This window comes from Notamacropus eugenii, chromosome 5 (assembly GCF_028372415.1).
Source record: "Notamacropus eugenii isolate mMacEug1 chromosome 5, mMacEug1.pri_v2, whole genome shotgun sequence".
Classification (NCBI taxonomy): domain Eukaryota; kingdom Metazoa; phylum Chordata; class Mammalia; order Diprotodontia; family Macropodidae; genus Notamacropus; species Notamacropus eugenii.
The window spans coordinates 21,439,041-21,457,086 of record NC_092876.1 but is presented as its reverse complement, the minus strand read 5'-3'; the positions used below and the strand labels follow the sequence as shown (position 1 = coordinate 21,457,086).

At 38.6% G+C, this 18,046-nt stretch overlaps 1 protein-coding gene across 1 annotated transcript in view; it reads left to right on the top strand.

Annotated features, from left to right (window-relative positions):
- LOC140508361 (uncharacterized) overlaps positions 1-18,046 on the top strand; it is a 36,524-nt gene that overhangs the window by 10,818 nt on the left and 7,660 nt on the right. The window contains exons 2-3 of the mRNA XM_072616214.1: positions 515-603; positions 4,857-4,983. Of these exons, the coding sequence (XP_072472315.1) occupies positions 571-603; positions 4,857-4,983 (160 nt within the window). The 5' untranslated portion in view covers positions 515-570. The remainder of the gene's footprint in view (positions 1-514; positions 604-4,856; positions 4,984-18,046) is intronic.

Sequence of the window (18,046 nt, the reverse complement as noted above, 5' to 3'; positions counted from 1 at the left end):
GAGTCAGCTTAGATCTGAGTTCAAAGCCTGCCTCAGATACCAATCAGCTGAAGGTGATGGACAGTCCTAAAGTTCAGTCCTTTCCATATGACTTTCACTCAGTAAATTCCAGTGGCTCCCATAACATCTATAAACAATTACAGATACTTCTGCTTTAGTCCTGGCCCAGTTACCTCTCTAAGTTGGTTACACACAGTTCCTCTTCACACAGCACTGAGCTGCCAAAATGACTTTTTGGCTTCTCCTCCTTTGTGATGCTCCATCCCAGGCTTTGTCTTTATGCTGACTGTTCCCATGCTTAGAATACCCTACCTGTCTTAGAGTCTCTTAGATAGAAGTCTGACCTGCCCTGATGTCCTGCTCCTGTGGTGGAGTCTGTCTTACAAGGGCCGGCCAGGGCCTTTGTAACTTCTCTGAGAACTCAACCTTTATAATTCCAGGCAGGTCAGCATCCACCTTAGCAACAAAGGCAAAATAGTGACTTTCCTGATCTTAGAGTCTTCTCTCTCCCCAGGTCAGCCTGCAGAGGATCAAAGCCTAATCCAAAGAGGGACCCTAGAACCAGAGGGAATGGCTTCTGGCACCCAGAGACCCTCATCCCAGGTGAGTGCAGTCCATCCACAGACCTGAGTAGCATCAGCAAACCTGGAATCCAAGAGAGTCAAGGAAGCTTTATCCTGTTAGATGGAGGTTGTCCTTGGCAGTGCTGTCAGCAGAGCAGAAGTTGTCCTGCTTCTGCTCATGTCCTCCTTCCCCCAGGCCTTTCTAGGTCTCCTTGAATCCCTCCCATTTCCCATTTCTTAGGTCAAGTCAGTAAGTATTTAGATAGCAGCTGCTCTGTGCCAACCTACTGGGGATGCAAAGGAAGGTTAATCAATAACAGTCCCTGGCCTCTGTGAGCTCACAGAACAAGAAGAGCTCTCTCCAGCATGGATGGCAGGCACTTTGAGAGGGAAGGCTCTGGCAGGGTCAGGGACCAGGAAAACATTTTTATCAGAAGGTGAGATTTTAGCCGAGGTGTGATGGAAGCCAGGTGGCCCCTATGGCGGGGGGAGGGGGGGACAACATTCCAAGCATGAGAGACAGCTACTGGAAAGGTCAGAGGAAGGAGGGTCTTGGTCAAGGATCAGACAGGAGACCAGAGTCCCTGGGTCAGAGAGGAATAGAGAACCAAGAAATAAGGACTGGTTACATGGTGTCATCATAGTGTCTGCTATGTGCCAGCAATCATAGAAATAGTATATAATTTGATCCTGTTATTAGAATTATCAGGGTCCTTCCTAGGGACAACCAGAGTAAGGGAGCATGGTTACAGACAGACAATAAAGTGTGGTTTATTTATGCACTCAAGTGTGACACACTCCAGGAGCAGATGGTGAACATTTGCGTCTCATAGTTCCACAGAGGACACAGAGATGCTCTCCTCCTGAACTCCATGATGGACACTTTGAGTAGGGTCTGTGAGGTCTTGTAGCCAGCCTTACAAAGATCAGGTTAAGGTATAGAGATAGGAAAACATATGTTTTTAACAAAAAGAAAAATAAATGTGAATTTGCAGTTAGGTCAGTTAGGAAGGTCTTTAGCCTACCTACTTACACCAGTCCAAAGAAAACAGTAACTGGTTGGTTACTCAGGTAGTTAATCAATGTTTGCCAAGCGCATTGTGCCTTCTTAGACAGAGGAAATGGACAGAAAGTGAGTTTTCTCAAAGAGGTGGGGGCAAGAGAGGTATTTAAGGGGACATTGAGTACATTGATATTAGAGCACCCACTCAAATGGAGTCAGTTATGTTTTCTCAAAAATTCTCTTTTGAAACCATTACCCACTTGCTATATGAAAAACCTCAGTGGTGCCATTTGGGGAACAGGAGTGCCAAAGGTGTGAGTGCACTTCCCGAAGTTAGAGGAAGAAAGAGATTGGGAGGGGTTAACCAGAGAGCAGCCTGTAAGGGTTGGGCTGGTTGAGAGGTCTCCCCAGTCATGATGGGCAGGGCTTTGGATGGGCTCTAGAGGGCTGAGCGAAAAGAATTGTGGCGTGAAGGTGGCATCAAAGACCACTTCTTGGACTGTGAAGGCTAGTCAGAGTACAGGTAGGTCATATGACTTTTCTGACCTCCTGGCTCAGACCTACCTGGGAACTGTAAATCCCAAACTGAATTTCTAGGAAACAATGATCTCATCTTAAAGGGCTGCCAATCAGGGATCTGCCAAGAAGAGTAGTCTAAGAGAGCTTGTCTAGAAAGGCAGGCCTTGTGCAAAGCAGAAGAGGCCCCATGAGTCTCAATGGGCCAAGCCTTTCTGGGGAGGTCCATGAAGCCCTGTCTTTGTGGGCACTTAGGCCTCAGGATCGTGCTCTTCTCCATTCACACTCATGACCGGAAAGTCAAGCCCATGCTTTCCTATCTGTCCCCATTCCTTGTTTTCATCAGCTGCAATGCCATGGCCTTGGGAATAGCCCCTCTTCTGACTTAACTATCTCCTAGTTCATCAGTTTCCACCACAGGACTCGAATTCTGCCTGGTCCAGAATGCAAAACACTGGTTCCCCCTGAGAGCTCCTCCTCCCTCATTTGTCCATCCCTTCCCACTCTCCCTGCTTCATCCTTGGAGACTCAGACCTTTCTCCTTCTGAGTAGAAAGACTGCCACAATAAAACTTCTCAGTAGACTCACCCAAAGGAATGGGACATGTAATAATTTGAGGTACTGGCAGCAGATGGGTCTTGGAAAAACTGAGATTTTGTGTGATAAATCATTTGTAGTTGTAAATCCAGGTTTAGCGTATTGCCCAACTAAATTATAACATTTAATGTCACACTAAACTCCTCTTAGAAGAATTGTGTTGTTTGATCCTCTGTAAAGGGATCATTCCTTCATGAAAAATGCTCTTCAAATTTGGCATTAAGGCAAATTGAAAAATTATAAAGATAAGTTAAAAGGATCATTGCTTTAAAATGACTATTGAGGTGTCTGAATGCAATCAATCTAGTAGAGTTTGAAATTGATAAATGGATAAACTGATTTTCTATGTGTGCTAATTCCGAAATGAATTCAACTGAATTGATATTATTTGATTGGTAATAAATTTGTATTATTTATATTGTTATGATTCTAATATTTCTTTGTTAATTTGGAAAATAATTCTTAGAAGCCGATCCAATTTTACCCTTAGGAAATTCACTTCTTTTGAACTAGATGCTGCAAAATGATGAACTATATTGTTAGAATATGAGTTAGAATTGTTATAATGTTTAAAAACGTATGTATGCAAATAGGTACGTTTTGGTTCAAAATTAACAATAATAACAGCCCTCTCTTTGGGAATATTACAAAGGAATTTGTAAATTTTCCTTCTGTGAGACATTCTTTGAAAATTTAGCAGGTCTTTCTTGACTTTGTTTTGGGGAAGGTCATCCTATCTTCTCAGCTCTGGAAAGTTGTTGCCTAAAGAAAGTATTGAAGTGGCTTATGAAAATTATAACATTCCACCTGGATTATTACATATAGCCATTAAATGTTTGAGACAATCAGTTTCAACAGTCTCCTGTCTTGATTCCGAATGGGACCCCTTCCTTGAATACAGTTGATATGGTTAGATCTTAGAATGCAGAGACTAAGAGAATGACTGAGATCCTCACGATCTGGAGACTTACTCATGGTAATTCAACAAGCACTGATTATGTGCCAGGCACTGTGCTTAAATGCTGGGGGTACAAAGCAAAGTGAGATGGCACTTGCCTTCAAGGAGCTCCCTTTCTGGTGGATTTAGTCAAGTCAACAAGTCATTGAGCTTTTCTTAAGTATCTGGTATAATCCAAGCAGCTCATAGGCTCTTGGGATTCTAAGACTGGAAAAAGAAAACAGGACACAAATTTGTAAATAACTACATACTTACATGCACACATAGATATGCATACATAATGTGAAGCTGGGAGGTATAGTGGATGGAGTTCTAGGCCTGGATTCAGGAAAATCTGAGTTTAAATCTGGCCTCAGAAGCTTCCTAGGGAATTGGTCTCAGTTGTCTCTACTGTAAAATGGTGGCAATAGGACCTACGTAACAGAATTAGTATTAGGACCAGATGAGACTAACCCTCGAATCCCAGATATTTTATAGTGTCTACCATAGTTTTGAATGGGATTTCTTTTTCTATCTCTTACTGTTGGGTTTTGTTAGTCATATATAGAAAGGCAAGAAAGATTTCTTGTAGAAGATGAGTGATGAAGAGCGTTAAATGAAGCAGAGGTGAGTTAGGATGAGGACTGAGCAAAGATCTTCAGATCTTTCAATTAGAGTTCAATCCTAAGTTTGGAGAGAGCACTTTCAGGAGAAAATGAGATTTTATTTAACACTTTTAGGAAATACACTAAATGATTTCTTTCTTCTCTCCTCAGTGATCAGTTAATGTTATATATTTTTTTATCCCAGAATACACAGTACTCACCAGGTTCTCAAAACCCTTCATAGAGTTTTTTTAATATTATCACTGAACTTCTGATGGAGAGGAATTTCACATGACCTTGTATCTTTCTCTTCCATAGATTCTTATAACTTGCTAATGGAGCATATACCTTCTCCTTAAGTCCATTGGGAGAAGCATTGTATAGTAAGACATTTTTCTAGCTTTTATTATTCTATAACAATTCTCATTCAAATGCAAAATGCTTTTCTTAATGTTCATTGGGCTCTTAATGCCTGTTTTCAAGTGTTGGCTCTGACACTCATAAAGGTTCTATGAGTTTTAGGCAAATCCCTTCTCTGTGCCTCAGTTTCCCCTTATAAGTTGGAGAGGGCTGCACTAGATAAATTCTGGAGTATCTCATTTTCTTCTCTAAATCATGTGATTTTTATGGTTTAGGAGTTGGTGACATTCAAGGATGTGGTCGTGGACTTCACTGAGGAGGAGTGGGGCCTCTTGGACCCTTCTCAGAAAGAGCTATACAAAGATGTCACACTGGAGAGTGTTCAGAACCTGCTGTCCCTGGGTAAGGACTAGTTCCTTCCATTTCTTGGTGTTAACTATCAGGCCTAAAGTAATAGAAGCAGCAGAGAATAGATTCCTCCTCTGTTGCATCTCAGCCTCAGAAGCTTCATGGAGTGCATGGTCATCTTCCTGCACCAATTCTCTGTTCACTTTGGTCTTGGCTTTGCCTTTTGAAGTGAAATAATTTGCCCTCAGTCAGGTAGCTGATTTGGGTGCCATTTTCCTCCTTGGTCTAGATGATTGAGAAGGTCATTAACAATGTCATGCTAAAAAGAATGAGAGGGGATTCTGAGAAGATGGCAGAATGAGACAGGAAATAGTTGATTCCCCAAGAGTCTCTGCTCAAACGGGAAGATGTTGCCTCAAAGTGAATTTTGAGAGGCAAAAATGGTGAAAAATCCAGAAGTTATCCTCTTAAGACAACTTGACAGGACCTTTGGAAGGATCTGACCTCTCTGGGTAAAGGTTTGGCCCAAGTGAAATACAAACAGCTAGAGGCAGACTCTTCTGAATGAAGAAACAGCAAGCTGTGGGGGCAGTTGGGTTCAAGAGGTTTCACCTCAGTGATAGTGTGGGTGGGGTCAGACAACTGAGGCGGAGGATTGAAGGATCCTTGGCTGGGGCTGGACACCAGGCCCAGGACTGCTGACCAGACAGGGTCTCAGGCTGTGGCTAAGGAGGAGTGGGCTGGCATATGCTATAGTAGACGGGCAGGTACCTTGCTAACTGTAGGCATGTGTAGGAAAATAGAGTCCTGGGTACACGAGTGAGTTGAGGTTTACCATTGCAGATTGCCGAGAGTGGGAGCATTTGCTCTGATAGTGTGTCTGGGGGACCTGGCCATGACTCAGGGCTACAGAGGAGTGCCCAAGGTTGAGCCTTCAGCCCCTGCTCTGAAAATAACAGTAAGAAGGACCTGATGCCCACTGTATCATCCCCCATACCTCAGGATTAGAACCTGACCACAATAAGTGGCTTGAAATAAAAATAAAAAGAACTTTACCATAGATAGCTGCTATTGGGATTGAGACAAGCTGGGTTCATTCTCAGAAGGAGAAAGCGAGGTTAAGAAAGTCCTTTCCACTTCAAAGAGGAATGTCCAATGGGCACAAGGCCAAAAAGCCTTCTTGGAAAAATTCAATGAAGACTTCAAAAATAGCGTACATAAAGTTACCAGAGAAAATTATGGAAAGAATGTCAACCAATTGGAAATGGAGATCCGAAATCTTAGGGGAGAAACTGACCTCTTCAAATTTATAGTCTGACGAGAGGGAGCTAACAGAGTTAGAAGACACCCAGAAATACTAAAACTAAACTAAAAGAATGAAAAGAAGACAAAATGGAGAATATCTCTTGAGAAAATCAAGTGATACAGAGGATAGGTCAAGGAGAGAGAGTATGCGAATTGTTGGATTACCTGAAAGGTATAATCCGACAGAGTCTAGCTAAAATGTTAAGAAATTATTAAGGAAAATTGCCCTGAAATTCTTGAATAAGAGGATAAAGTAGAAATAGAAAAAAATCTACTGTTCACTCCCTGAAAGAGATACCAAGATGAAAATTCATAGTAGTATCATAGTCAAGTTTCAAAGCTCCCAGGATAAGGAGAAAATACTAGAAGCAACAAGAAAAAAAACAATTTAAATACTGTGGAGCTACATTCAGGAAAACCCAAGATTTAGCAGCTTCTACATGAAAAGACCTCAGGTCCTGGGGCATCATATTTCATAGAACAAGAGAGATGGTGTTTTGACCAAAAATAACCAGCAAAGCTGATTATGATCCTGAATGAAAATAATTGAACATGCAAATGAATTGAAAGATATTCAGGTATTCTAACAAAAAGTCCAGAACCCAGTGGAAAATTGGACATAGAAAATCCAGGAGAAACTTAAGGTTTAAAAACTAGTAAGACCAGTTAGATCAAACTGTTTACTTTTTATATGTGAAAATGTAATCGATATTCTTTTTTTTTTTTTGTTAAATTATTTTGTTTTCAGTGTTCTACAATCACTTCCATATATCTTAGATTTTTTTTCCTCCTCCCTCCCCCACCTTCCCTCCTCCCTCCCCACTCCCTCCCTGAGACAGCATACAGTCTTATATGGTTTCTACATATATATTCCTATTAAATACATTTTCACCTTAGTCATGTTGCATGAAAGAATTAAAATGAATGGGAGAAGCCATAAAACAAAACATAATATAAAAGAAAATGGTCTGCTTCATTCTGCAAACCAATTCCATAGTTCTTTCTCTGGATGTGGAAGGCATTTTGCCTCAAGAGTCCATTGGGAATGTTTTAATTCCTTGTATTGCAATGAAGTACTAAGTCTACCATAAAAATTCCTCTCACACTGTGCTTGTTGCTGTGTACAAAGTTCTGGTTCTCCTTTCACTCAACGTCAATTCATGTAAGTCCTTCCAGGCCTCTCTGAAGTCTTCCTGTTCATCATTTCTTTTTTTTTTTTTTTTTAATTTATTTATTTATTATTTTTTAATGTTTAACAATCACTGCCATACAATTGAGATTTTATCCCCCCTACACCTACTCCCCACTACCCCCCTCCCTCCCCACGACTGCATACAATTCTGTATAGGTTCTACATATACTTTCCTATTGAGTATATTTTCACTATAGTCATGCTATGTAGTCAGACTAAAATAAACGAAAGAAATCATATAACAAATCAAAACATGATACACAAACACATACACATACACAAACATGATCTGCTACATTTTGCGAATGACTTCCATATTTCTTTCTCTGAGTGTGGAAGGCATTTTGCCTTGAGAACCACCTTTGGGATTTTTTTTTTTTTTAAGAAGTTCTTGCATTATTACGAAATTCCAAGTCTACCAGAAAAAACTCTCGCACACTGTGGTTGTTGCTGTGCACAAAGTTCTCCTGGTTCTGCTCCTTTCACTCAGCATCAGGTCATATAAGTCCTTCCAGGCCTCTCTGAAGTCTTCTTGTTCATCATTTCTTATGGCACAATAGTACTCCATTACATTCATATACCATAATTTATTCAGCCATTCCCCAATTGATGGACATCCCCTTGACTTCCAGTTTTTGGCAACTACAAAGTGTGCTGCTATAAATATTTTTGTACATGTGGGACCCTTTCCCATTTTTATGATCTCTTGGGGATACAGTCCTAGTAGTGATATTGCTGGGTCAAAGGGTATGCACATTTTTGTAGCCCTTTGGGCATAGTTCCAAATTGCTCTCCAGAATGGTTGGATGCGCTCGCAGCTCCACCAACAATGAATTAGTGTTCCAACTCTCCCACATCCTCTCCAGCATTTATCATTTTCTTGTTCTGTCATGTTTGCCAATCTTATAGGTGTGATGTGGTACCTCAGAGTTGTTTTGATTTGCATCTCTCTAATCAATAGTGATTTAGAGCATTTTTTCATATGATTATAGATATCTTTAATTTCTTCTTCCGAAAATTGCCTGTTCATATCCTTTAACCATTTATCAATTGGGGAATGACTTGTATGACTATACATTTGAGTCAGTTCTCTATATATTCTAGAAATGAGGCCTTTATCCCCGAGCTTAGCTATAAAAATTCTTTCCCAATTTACTACATCCCTCCGGATTTTGGTTGCATTGGGTTTGGTTATGCAAAAACTTCTCAGTTTAATGTAATCAAAGTTATCCATTTTGCATTTCATAATGCTTTCTATCTCTCCTTAAGTAAAAAATTCTTCCCTTCTCCATAGATCTGATAAATACGCTATTCCTTGCTTCTCCAGTTTATTCATGGTATCAATCTTTACACCTAAATCATGTACCCATTTGGACTTTATTCTTGTGTACGGTGTCAGGTATGGGTCTATGCCTAATTTCTGCCACACTGTTATCCAGTTTTCCCAGCAATTTTTGTCAAACAGTGAGTTCTTATCCCAGAAGCTGGGGTCCTTGGGTTTATCAAACAGAAGGTTGCTATATTCCTTGCCTACTGCATCTTGAGTGCCAAGTCTATTCCACTTGTCTACCTCTCTGTTTCTTAGCCAATACCAAGTGGTTTTGATAATTGCTGCTTTATAGTACAATTTGAGGTCTGGTAGCACTAGGCCACCTTCCCAAGCATTTCTTTTCATTAGTCCCTTTGATATTCTGGACCTTTTGTTTTTCCAAATGAATTTTGATATTATTTTATCCAATTCTAGAAAATAATTGTCTGATACTTTAATTGGTATGGCACTAAATAAGTAAATTAATTTAGGTAGAATTGTCATTTTTATTATATTAGCATGGCCTACCCATGAGCAACTAATATTTTTCCACTTACTTAAATCTGACTTTATTTGTGCAAAAAGTGTCTTGTAATTGTGCTCATGTAATCCCTGGGTTTGTTTTGGCAGTTAAACTCCTAAGTATTTTATGCTGTCTACCCTAGCTTTAAATGGGATTTCTCTTTCTATCTCTTGCTGTTGGACTTTGTTGCTAATATATAGGAATGCAGAAGATTTGTGTGGGTTTATTTAGTACCCTGCAACTTTGCCAAAGTTGTTTATTATTTCAAGTAATTTTTTACTTGAATCTCTGGGATTCTCTAAGTAGATCATCATATCATCTGCAAAGAGTGATAACTTAGTTTCTTCTTTGGCTATTCTTATTCCTTCAATATCTTTATCTTGTCTAATTGCTACAGCTAACATTTCTAGTACCATATTGAATAATAGCGATGATAATAGACATCCTTGTTTCACCCCTGATCTTATTGGGAATGCATCTAGCTTATCCCCATTGCATATAATGCTTGCTGAAGGTTTTAGATAGATACTGCTTATTATTTTATGGAAAGTTCCCTTTATTCCTACATTCTCCAGTGTTTTTAGTAGGAATGGCTGTTGTATTTTGTCAAAAGCTTTTTCTGCATCTATTGAGATAATCATGTGGTTTTTGTTACTTTTGTTGTTGATATGATCAATAATGCTAATAGTTTTCCTAATATTGAACCAGCCCTGTAGTCCTGGTATGAATCCTACCTGATCATAATGTATTAATCTCGTGATAAGATGCTGTATTCGTTTTGCTAAAATCTTATTTAAAATTTTTGCATCTATATTCATTAGGGAAATCGTCTATAATTTTCTTTCTCTGTTTTGTCTCTTCCTGGTTTGGGTATCAAAACCATATTTGTATCATAGAAAGAATTTGGGAGGACTCCTTCTTCCCCAGTTTTCAAAAATAGTCTATATAGTATTGGAATTAACTGTTCTTTAAATGTTTGATAGAATTCACTTGTGAATCCATCTGGCCCTGGAGATTTTTTCCTAGGGAGTTCATTGATGGCTTGTTCAATTTCTTTTTCTGAGATGGGGTTGTTTAACTTCCTCTTCTGTTAATCTGGGCAATTTGTATTTTTTAAAATATTCATCCATCTCGTTTAGATTATCGAATTTGTGGGCATAAAGTTGGGCAAAGTAGTTTCTAATTATTGTTTTAATTTCCTCCTCATTGGAGGTGAGTTCACCCGTTTCATTTTTAATATTAGTAATTTGATTTTCTTCTTTTTTTTAATCAGATTGACCAAAGGTTTATCAATTTTATTAGTTTTTTCATAAAACCAACTATTGGTTTTATTTATTAATTCAATAGTTTTCTTAATTTCAATTTTATTAATCTCTCCTTTGGTTTTCAGTATTTCTAATTTGGTATTTACTTGGGGATTTTCAATTTGTTCTTTTTCTAGCTTTTTCAACTGCAAGCCCAAGTCATTGATCTCCTCTTTCTCTATTTTATTTATGTAAGCATTCAAAGATATAAAGCTTCCCCATATAACTGCTTTTGCAGTATCCCATAAGATTTGGTATGTTGTCTCACTATTTTCATTCTCTTGAATGAAATTGTTGATTGTTTCTATGATTTCTTCTTTAACCCAACCCTTCTTTAGAATTAGATTATTTAGTTTCCAATTGATTTTTGGTTTCTCTTTCCATGGCCTTTTATTACATGTAATTTTTAATGCATTATGATCTGAGAAGGATGCATTGATTATCTCTACCTTTCTGCACTGGATTGTGAGATTTTTATGTCCTAGTACATGGTCAATTTCTGTAATTGTTCCATGTACCGCTGAGAAAAAGGTATATTCCTTTCTATTCCCATTTAATTTTCTCCAAAGATCTATCATATCTACCTTATCCAGAGTTTTATTTACCTCCTTAACCTCTTTCTTGTTTATTTTGAGGTTAGATTTATCGAGTTCAGAGAGGGGGAGGTTGAGGTCCCCCACTAGTATAGTTTTTCTGTCAATTTCTTCCTTCAACTCCCCCAACCTCTCCTCTAAGGATTTGGATGCTATACCATTTGGAGCATACATGTTTAGTAATGATATTGCTTCATTGTCTATGGTTCCTTTTAGCAGGATATAGTTTCCATCCTATCCCTTTTGATTAGATCTATTTCTGCTTTTGCTTTGTCTGAGATTAGGATTGCTACTCCTGCCTTTCTTACATGAGCTGAAGCACAATATATTCTGCTCCATCCTTTGACCTTTATCCTATGTGTATCCCCCCGTTTCAAATGTGTTTCTTGTAAGCAGCATATTGTTGGATTATGGCTTTTAATCCATTCTGCTATCCGTCTCCGTTTTATGGGAGAGTTCGTTCCATTCACATTCACATTCACAGTTATAATTACAATCTGTGTATTTCCCTCCATCCTCTTTCCCACCATTTGTGCTTTTAGCTCTCCCGTCTCCCTTCCCCTCCTCAATAGTATTCACTTTTCTCCCCCTCCTCCTGCAGCCTTCCCCTCCTTTTAGCCACCCTCCCTTTTACTCCCCTTTACTCTTATTGCTTCTTCCCTCCCTTTTAGCCACCCTCCCCTTTCTTCCCCCTTCCCCTCTTACTACTATAGAGCTAGTTAGGATTATCTACTTAAGATTATTGTTCCCTCCTTTGAACAAATCAGATGAGAGTACCTCTCAAACAATGCTCATCTCCCTCCCCTCCTTCCCTCTACTATAGTTTTGTACTTCTTCCTGTGATGTAATTTGCCATTTTCTGCTTCCTCCTTTTCACACCTCCTATTACAATCCCTTCTCATACTTAAATCATATTTTTGACATGACATCTTTACTTTATACCCGTTCCCTCTACGTATATCCCTTTTATCATAATAGCTGCACCATTCTCAAGATTAACAGGTGTCATCTTCCCTTATAGGGAGGTAAACAGTTTGCCCTAATTGAGTAGCAAGTTTTTGTTTTTGTTTTTTCCCCCCTGTTTACCTTTTTATGATTCTCTTGAGACCTGCATTTGAAGATCAAATTGTCTATTGAGTTCTGGTGTTTTGGTCAGGAAGCTCTGGAAATCCCTTATTTCGTTGAATGACTTTCTCCTTGCCTGAAATGTTATGCTGAACTTTGCTGGGTAGTTGATCCTTGGTTGAAGTCCCAACTCCTTTGCCTTACGGAATATTGGGTTCCAATTCTTTCAATCTTTTAATGTAAAAGCTGCAAGGTCCTGTGTGATCCTGACTGTATGTCCTTGATATTTGAATTGTTTCTTTCTGGCTGCTTGTAGTATTTTCTCCTTCACTTGATAGCTCTGGAATTTGGCAACGATATTTCTTGGGGTTTTGAGTTTGGGATCCCTTTCGGGAAGAGAACGGTGGATTCTTTCGATGACTATTTTGCCCTCTGAGTCTAGTACTTCTGGGCAGTTTTCCTTGATGATTTCCTGGAAGATATTGTCCAGACTCTTTTCTTCATCATGGGTTTCTGGCAGGCCAATAATTCTTAAATTTTCTCTCCTGGATCTATTTTCCAGGTCAGTTGTTTTTCCAATTAAATATTTTACATTTTCTTCTATCTTTTCATTCTTTAGATTTTGTTTGACTGATTCTTGTTGCCTCATTGAGTCATTAGTTTCTACTTGCCCAATTCTAATCTTCATTGTATTGTTTTTTTCAGTTAACTTTTGCATCTCCTTTTCCATCTGACCAATTTTTCCCTTTAAGGAGCTATTTTCTTCATTTAATTTTTGTACTTCTTTTTCCATTTGACCAATTTTCCCAGTTAGGTTTTGTGTTTCCTTTTCCATTTGATCAATTTTCCCAATTAGGTTTTGGGTTTCCTTTTCCGTTTGATTAACTCTTCCTTTTAGGGAATTATTGTCTCCAGTTAATTTTTGAACTTCCTTTTCCATTTGTTCAATTTTCCTTTTCAAAGTGATGTTCTCATCAGTGAATTCTTTTTTTATAATTTTAAAATCATTGGCCAGTTTTTCTTCTATATCCTTCTTCAGACGTTCCAGGTAATCTAGTTGTGCTTGCGAGAAATTCATAGTCCCTTCTGAAGTTTCAGATGGAAGTACAGTCTCAGCTCTGACCTCTTTGGTGTTTGTGTTTTGGTCCTTATCCCCATAGAAAGATTCTATGGTTTTTTCACTTTTCGTCTGCTTTTTCCGATTCATGATGTTGGCTGAGTGTTGTAGCTTCTGGTTCTTTCAGTCAGAAGGTACAGAACTTTGTGTTGAGCTGATGTATGAAGAAGCTAAAAGCAGGTTTTTGTTTTTTGTTTCCCAGATCAACCCTGGGGTTAGCTTGTTAGGTGTGTGGGAGGAGTGGTCTGGTCACAGGAGATCTCCTCAGCTGACCTGAGGCAAAGGCAAGGTCAGGGGATGGTGATCCCAGCTTCCCTATTGTCTTCCCTTTTCCCCTGGAGGGCTGAGGCACGCCTAGATGCTAATACATGTTCCCACCCGTCCTGGGGCTCGTCTCCCGGCGCTGAGGCTTGCCTGGGTCTCAGTGCGAATTTTCTCTGCCCTGGTTCCTCTGTCCTTCCGGATTGCCTCCGCCACAGTAGGAAGAATCCCCCCTTGCCACTTTTCCAGCCTCTGGTGTTATGAGACTATTTGCCCCCTTCTGCTGTTCCCGCTGATCCAGGATTTTTCTGGGGAAATATTTTATGGTTCTTTCACGGTCATCAGGGGGGAGGAGAGAGCATGTACTGATCACTCCACCATCTTGGCTCCCGGAAGTTCAAGTAGGTGACTTACCGAAGTTTAGTCTGCAGGCTGAAGGTTTCAAGGGCTGCTGCACTGATATCTGGCGCTCAGCGGCTCTCACCGGCTTGGTTTGGCTGGTCTCCTGCTCCGCTGGTTCCGCCCGCCGCTCTCAGGCTTCTCAGGTCCCTTTCGCCCCGCTGCGCTGACCATGCTGCACTGTGCGCTGGGGGCTCACCCCCGTGGAACAGATCCTTCCCGTGGACCTTCCAGTCTAACCTGGGCTCCGAATCTGTCAAAGTCTGTCACCCACTGGATTCCGCACCTCCAAAGTTTGGTCAGATTCTCCTTTCCCTGTTCATCATTTCTTACAGCACAATAGCATTCTATTACATTCATACACCGTAATGTGTTCAGCCATTACCCAATTGATGAGCATCCCCGTGATTTCCAGTTTTTGGCCACCACAAAGAGAGCTGCAATAAATATTTTTGTACATGTGGGGCCCTTTCCTATTTATATGATCTCTTTGGGATACAGTACCAGAAGCTATATAGCTGGGTCAAAGGGTATGCACATTTTTCTAGCCCTTTGGGCATAGTTCCAAATTGCTCTCCAGAATGGTTGGATCAGCTCACAGCTCCACCAACGATGAATTAGTGTTCCAACTCTCCCACACCTTCTCCAACATTTATCATCTTCCTGTTGTGTCATGTTAGCCAATCTGATAGGTGTGATGTGGTACCTCAGTGTTGTTTTGACTTACATTCTCTAATCAATAGTGATTTAGAGCATTTTTTCATGTGACTCTAAATAGCTTTAATTTCTTCCTCTGAAAACTACCTGTTCATATCCTTTGACCATTTATCAATTGGGGAATGACTTGTATTCTTGTCATTCGACTCGGTTCAAATGACTCATTTTTTATATTTGACTCCATTCTCTATATATTTTGGAAATGAGGCCTTTATCACAGACACTAGTTGCAAAAATTCTTTCCCTGTAATCAATACTCTTAAGAATGACATCATTACTTGTGTAGTTTGAAGGAAAAGCTTGGGCTGAGTATGATGGAGTGATTCTAAAAAATATAATTGGATAAGCAGAGGTAAAATGGAAAAATTATCATATCCAAATGAGTCCTGAAAAGAAGAAGAGATATGGAAGAAGCAGGTGGGAATGGAGAACTGGTAATGCTCAAAGCTCATTCCCAGGAGATTGTCAGAAGGGGGAATAGAAAATCTAAATAAACTTATTTTAGAAAAAAGAAATTTAGCAGGCCCAAAATGAGCTACATCAGGACCAGATGAATTTACAAAGGAATTCTACCAAACATTTAAAGGTGAACTAATTCCACTGTTGAATAAATGATTTGGAAAACTAGGCAAAGAAGGGGTATTACTAAACTCCTTTTATAAACCAAATATGGTATTCATATTTAAACCAGGACGAATAAAAAAGAGAAAAAGTATAGACCAATTTCATTAATGCATATGGATGTAAAAATCTTAATAAAATAATAGCTAGGAGATTACAACAATATATTACAGAGATCTATGATATAACCAATTTGGATTTATACCAGGAAGGCAGGGATGTTTTAATTTAGCAAAAATTGTTCACATAATTAATTATATCAATAGTAAAAGTAACAAAGATCATGTGAATATATCAATAGCTGAAGAAAAAGCTATTGTTAAAATACAATGCTAATTTCTATTAAATACCCTTGAAAGTATAGGTATAAATGGATTTTTCCTCATATTAATAAAAAGTATTTACCTAAAACCATCAGCAAGCATTATGTATACTAGGCATAGGCTACATCCAAGCCTTCCCAGTATGTTCCCATGTGAAACAAGAATGCCTAATGTCACCAATATTCTTCAGTATTGTGTTGGAAATTGTAGGAATACCAATAAGAAGAAAAGGAAATGGAATCAGACTAAGGAATGAGGGAATGAAATTCTCTTTCCACCGATGATAAGATGATAAACTTGGATCATCCTAAAGACTCAACTAAAACAGTTGAAACAGTTTTAGCAAAGTAGCAGGATATAAAGTATACCCACATAAATCACCAGCAAATTCCTGCAAAAAAAGACACTAGTCTCCTGTTTAAAATAATTCTAGACAGTATACAATTTTTGGTAGTACACCTCTCAAAATAAAGTCAAGAAATACATAAATATAAATAAAGCTTTGTATACCAATAAAATCAGATTGAAATAATTTGGAGAACATTAATTGTTCATGGGTAGGCAAGGCCAATGTAATTGAAATGGTAATTTTACCTAGGCCAATCTATGTATTCAATGCCATCCAAATTAAATTACCAAAACATTTTATTGTTAGGAAAAATATAACAAAATTCATTTTAAAGGACAGGTCAAAAATGTCATGAAAAATAAGGTAAAGTTATATAGCATTCCCAGATTTTAAACTCTATTTGAGGTAGGAATTATCAAAAACTGATACTGGCTAAGAAACAGAAACAAAGGCTGATCAACAGAAAGGTAGACATAGAATACATAGTAGCAAGTGATTATAATTTAAAATATATAAAGTATATAGACTTAAATTTTTGTGATTATTTGGTAAAAATTTGGGGGAAAACTGGAAATCAGTCTGACAGAAATTGGGCAGAGATGAGTATCTTGTGTTATTTACCAAGATAGCATCAAAATAGATGCATGATCTAAATATAAAGGAAGACATCATGAAAAATTAAAAGAACATGAAACATTAACTATCAGACTTGTGTATAAGAACAATGTACGAACAAATGAAAGATGGAGAGCATGGTGAGGTACAAAATCGATAATTGTGATTGCATCAAATTAAAAAGTTGCTGTATAAATAAAACTAATGTAGCAAAGGAGAGCATTACTAACTTAAATACAACAAAACTTGCTGGATATATACTCTTGGAGCAAATTTTGGCATTACATAGACTAGGTAACTATAAGGAGAAGAGACAGACAGGATGTGAAAGTGACAAAGGAGATGCACACTACACGGTGCTGGACTCATCAGAGAGTGGACATTTACATTCAATAAAAGCAGCAGCCGCAAGGCAAGGTCACTACCAGAAGCCTTAACCAGAAGGAGAGCAGAAAATTGCGGGGAAATTTTTATGCACAGTTTCTCAGATAAAAAGTCTCATCTCAAATATATAAAGAATTTTGTCAAATGTATAAAAATAAAAAATCATTCCCTAATTGATAAGTGGTCAAACAATGGAACTGGGCAGGTTTTGGTGATAAAATCAAAACTATTTACACTCATGAAAAATACTCTAGATCATTATTGATTAGAGAAATGCAAATTGAAACAACCTTGACACTATCTTATACTTATCAGATAGACTAACATGATAGGGTGGAAGAGGAAAGTGACAAATCTTGGAGGGGATATGGAAAAACTGGGACACTAATTCTCTACTGGTAGAATTGTGGACTGATCCAACCATTTTCAAGAGCAATCTGGAATTATGCCCCCAAACCGTGTACATATGCTCTTTGACCCAGCAATACCACTATTAGGTCTGTTTCTCAAGATGATTAAGGAAAAAGGAAAAAAACCTATATGTTTTAAACTATTTATTGCAACTCCCTGTTTGGTGACAACGAACTCAAAATTATGGGGATTCCCTTCAGTTGGGGAAGGGCTAGAGAGGGATTGAGTACAACCTAAGGTAAATGCACTGGCTTCAGCCATGGTTGAGAATGCTCTGTTGAGAAAGCTATAGAAGTATTCAGCCCGTGTCTCCAGGATCATGTCCTTATCACTAATCAATCAGCCCTAAGTAGTTTTGACACACCATAGGTCTTTGTCCCATTCATAGGCTTTAGGGTTTTATAAAAGCCCTTTGGATTGTTACTATCAGTGTAGAGCTGAATTTCATCTGTCTTCTTATTGAGTCAAGAATCTTGCATCTCTGTGACCTGTGCTTGCACTTCACTTTTGGTGAAGTTAAACAACTGTCTTCTTAGAGACAGAGGAAATAATTTACTGGTAGACCCTGTGCAGTTATCAATTTGGGTTAATAGCTTCTGGAAGTACCTCATCCTTTTCATCAAACTAAT